This window comes from Lithobates pipiens, unplaced genomic scaffold (genome assembly GCF_037356315.1).
Source record: "Lithobates pipiens isolate NorthernLeopardFrog02 unplaced genomic scaffold, aLitPip1_a1.2 Scaffold_28, whole genome shotgun sequence".
NCBI lineage: Eukaryota > Metazoa > Chordata > Amphibia > Anura > Ranidae > Lithobates > Lithobates pipiens.
The window spans coordinates 195,830,190-195,834,530 of record NW_027507789.1 but is presented as its reverse complement, the minus strand read 5'-3'; the positions used below and the strand labels follow the sequence as shown (position 1 = coordinate 195,834,530).

Below are 4,341 nucleotides of genomic sequence, written 5' to 3'. Positions count from 1 at the left end.
AGGTTAAACTGGACAGGTTCCACTCAGAACAGACCTCGCCATGGTCAACCAAAGAAGTTGAGGTCATGTGCTCAGCGTCATATCCAGAGGTTGTCTTTGTGAAATAGATGTATGAGTGCTGCCAGCATTGCTGCAGAGGTTGAGGGGGTGGGGGGGGGGGTCAGCCTGTCAGTGCTCAGACCATACACCGCACACTGCATCGAATTGGTCTACATGGCTGTCGTCCCAGAAGGAAGCCTCTTCTAAAGATGATGCACAAAAAAGCCCGCAAACAGTTTGCTGAAGACAAGTAGACTAAGGACTACTAGACATGGATTACTAGAACCATGTCCTGTGGTCTAATGAGACCAAGATAATCTCAAATTTGGACATTTTCACTTAGGGATGTACTCACTTTTGTTGCCAGCGGTTTAGACATTAATGGCTGTGTGTTGAGTTATTTTGAGGGACATCAAATTTACACTGTTATACAAGCTGTACATTCCCTACCTAGATGGCACCGTTAGGCCACACTGATAAGCAGCACTGATAGGCGACAGTGATGGACACTGATAGGTGGCAGTAATGGGTACTGATAAGCGGCACTGATAGATGGCAGTGATTGGTACTGATAGACAGCACTGATAGGCTGCACTGATAGGTGGCATTGATGAGCACTGATAGGTGGTAGTGATGGGCTCTGATAGGCAGCGCTGATAGGTGGCATTGATGGACACTAATCGGCAGCACTGGTAGGTGGCAATAATGAGCACTGATAGGTGGCAATAATGGGCACTGATAGGTGGCAGTGTTGGGCACTGATAGGCTGCACTGATAGGTGGCAGTGATGGGCTCTAATAGGCTACACTGATAGGTGGCATTCATGGGCACTGTGTAAAAAATAGAGAAAAAGTGGCACTAAGGTCCGTTTTGGATAAGGCACCTCATCCCAGAAAATCAGTTAAAAAAAAATGGGAGTAAGGGAAGGGATTATTGCGTTGCCAAGCAATTCACATATACAACAATATTATAAAAAAAAATATTTATTTTATTACATGACAAATAAATACAGAATAAAGATAATAAAAACAATAAGGTTTTAGGGAGCGACGGGAGCGATAGGTGGCACTGATTGGGGCTGTACTGATAATCAGTGTAGATGTTGAGCTGGTTATAGGCTCTCTTCTGCCTTCCTAATGCTGTCAGAATGACAGCTTGTGTCATGACTGGCTTGTGTTTACATCGTGATCGTCTGTGATTGGTTGATCACGTGGTAAAGGGGTCGCTGTGATTGGCCCTTTACCCTGATCAGCTGTTTCTGAAGGACATGGCGATCACAGGGCACACAGGCAGGGGGCGCAATCACCGGAGGACGTCATATGATGCCCTCCCAGAAATAGACAACTGCTCTGTAGCTGGTATTCGGCTATAGTGGTCGGGAAGTGATTAGAGGAAGTTGAAAAATGACAGACTTACTGGCTGGATCCCCAAGTGACAATGAAGTGGAATTAAACCCATCCTTTTAACAGTTTCCCAAACAGTTCCATTCAAGACATGCCATGAATAATAACTGTCACAGCTGCTTGTGCTCTAAACTGAACTGTCAAGCCATCAAATGTCTGGTGTCCTAACTGATCAAAACATCGTGATTGCATTGTATGTTGTTGGTGATCACAGTCACCCCTCCCCCTTTGGCGGCTTTCTTCCAGGCTCCGCCCACACCCACCATCATCGCTCATCAGAACCTCTGATGGTGTTCTTATTACTGTCAGTCCTGAGGATCCTTCCATGTCTTCTCCTAATGTCACTGGGACAGGAAGTGAGAGAAATTGCCCATATTGGGGGGTCACAGACTGGAATAAAACCAGACAGAAATGTTCCCTCTTCCCTGATCTATTAAACATATTACAGTATATCGGGGCTGGGATTTCTGGGTCTGTACTGCGGGGTAGAGAGAGACTGGGATGAGGAGAAGGATGAGGATGATGATGGTGAGGAGAAGGATGAGGATGATGATGGTGAGGAGGACGGAGATCGGTGACATGCGGGCCGTACAATAACATGAAGGTCATCTTCTGTCACTTTGACAATGCCGGGTGCGGGGGTGTGGTCTGATGACGGAAATGCGATGACGTTCCCGCCGTTGATTGGCAGCCAGGTTGTTCCCTCAGAGAAGGCTGAGGGCGGATCGATCACTTGGTGTCCGGCGGGCAGAGAACGGAGACATGAAGATCTGGACCTCGGAACACGTGTTCGAGTGAGTACCGGGGGTGGGCGAGGGGGACCGTGTGGAGAACATAGGGGAGGGGCCTCCATGGAGAAGAATCTAGAAGGATCGGTATGTGTGGAAGGAGAAGTCCCGTGGTGAGCTGCAGGCTCCGGCCTTCACTGTGCGGAACGCAGGCTGTGTGCTCCCCGGCGGACTACAAGTCCTAGCATGGGTCCTGTCGTGTCACTGGGGGGGGGACAGGTCCTGGAAGCTCTGCGGTGTCACGGGGGGGGGACAGGTCCGGGAAGTTCTGCGGTGTCACGGGGGGGGGACAGGTCCTGGAAGCTCTGCGGTGTCACGGGGGGGGGGGACAGGTCCTGGAAGCTCTGCGGTGTCACGGGGGGGGGACAGGTCCTGGAAGCTCTGCGGTGTCACGGGGGGGGGACAGGTCCTGGAAGCTCTGCGGTGTCACGGGGGGGACAGGTCCTGGAAGCTCTGCGGTGTCTGGGGGGGGGGGAGAGACAGGTCCTGGAAGCTCTGCGGTGTCACTGGGGGGGGGGGAGAGACAGGTCCTGGAAGCTCTGCGGTGTCACGGGGGGGGAGAGACAGGTCCTGGAAGCTCTGCGGTGTCACGGGGGGGGGAGAGACAGGTCCTGGAAGCTCTGCGGTGTCACGGGGGGGGGAGAGACAGGTCCTGGAAGCTCTGCGGTGTCACGGGGGGGGACAGGTCCGGGAAGTTCTGCGGTGTCACGGGGGGGGGACAGGTCCTGGAAGCTCTGCGGTGTCACGGGGGGGGGACAGGTCCTGGAAGCTCTGCGGTGTCACGGGGGGGACAGGTCCTGGAAGCTCTGCGGTGTCTGGGGGGGGGGAGAGACAGGTCCTGGAAGCTCTGCGGTGTCACTGGGGGGGGGGAGAGACAGGTCCTGGAAGCTCTGCGGTGTCACGGGGGGGGGGGAGAGACAGGTCCTGGAAGCTCTGCGGTGTCACGGGGGGGGGGAGAGACAGGTCCTGGAAGCTCTGCGGTGTCACGGGGGGGGGGAGAGACAGGTCCTGGAAGCTCTGCGGTGTCACGGGGGGGGGAGAGACAGGTCCTGGAAGCTCTGCGGTGTCACGGGGGGGGGAGAGACAGGTCCTGGAAGCTCTGCGGTGTCACGGGGGGGGGGAGAGACAGGTCCTGGAAGCTCTGCGGTGTCACGGGGGGGGGACAGGTCCGGGAAGTTCTGCGGTGTCACGGGGGGGGGACAGGTCCTGGAAGCTCTGCGGTGTCACGGGGGGGGGGGACAGGTCCTGGAAGCTCTGCGGTGTCACGGGGGGGGGGACAGGTCCTGGAAGCTCTGCGGTGTCACGGGGGGGACAGGTCCTGGAAGCTCTGCGGTGTCTGGGGGGGGGGGAGAGACAGGTCCTGGAAGCTCTGCGGTGTCACTGGGGGGGGGGGAGAGACAGGTCCTGGAAGCTCTGCGGTGTCACGGGGGGGGAGAGACAGGTCCTGGAAGCTCTGCGGTGTCACGGGGGGGGAGAGACAGGTCCTGGAAGCTCTGCGGTGTCACGGGGGGGGGGAGAGACAGGTCCTGGAAGCTCTGCGGTGTCACGGGGGGGGGACAGGTCCGGGAAGTTCTGCGGTGTCACGGGGGGGGGGACAGGTCCTGGAAGCTCTGCGGTGTCACGGGGGGGGGACAGGTCCTGGAAGCTCTGCGGTGTCACGGGGGGGACAGGTCCTGGAAGCTCTGCGGTGTCTGGGGGGGGGGGAGAGACAGGTCCTGGAAGCTCTGCGGTGTCACTGGGGGGGGGGGGAGAGACAGGTCCTGGAAGCTCTGGCGGTGTCACGGGGGGGGGAGAGACAGGTCCTGGAAGCTCTGCGGTGTCACGGGGGGGGGAGAGACAGGTCCTGGAAGCTCTGCGGTGTCACGGGGGGGGGAGAGACAGGTCCTGGAAGCTCTGCGGTGTCACGGGGGGGGGAGAGACAGGTCCTGGAAGCTCTGCGGTGTCACGGGGGGGGGAGAGACAGGTCCTGGAAGCTCTGCGGTGTCACGGGGGGGAGAGACAGGTCCTGGAAGCTCTGCGGTGTCACGGGGGGGGGGAGAGACAGGTCCTGGAAGCTCTGCGGTGTCACGGGGGGGGGGGAGAGACAGGTCCTGGAAGCTCTGCGGTGTCAC

The 4,341-nt window shown here is 57.4% G+C and overlaps 1 protein-coding gene across 1 annotated transcript in view; it reads left to right on the top strand.

Annotated features, from left to right (window-relative positions):
- The first annotated feature begins 2,085 nt into the window (after positions 1-2,085).
- The window catches only part of PRELID3B (PRELI domain containing 3B), a 24,322-nt gene continuing 22,066 nt past the window's right edge, over positions 2,086-4,341 (top strand). The window contains exon 1 of the mRNA XM_077460249.1: positions 2,086-2,236. Within this exon, the coding sequence (XP_077316375.1) occupies positions 2,205-2,236 (32 nt within the window). The 5' untranslated portion in view covers positions 2,086-2,204. The remainder of the gene's footprint in view (positions 2,237-4,341) is intronic.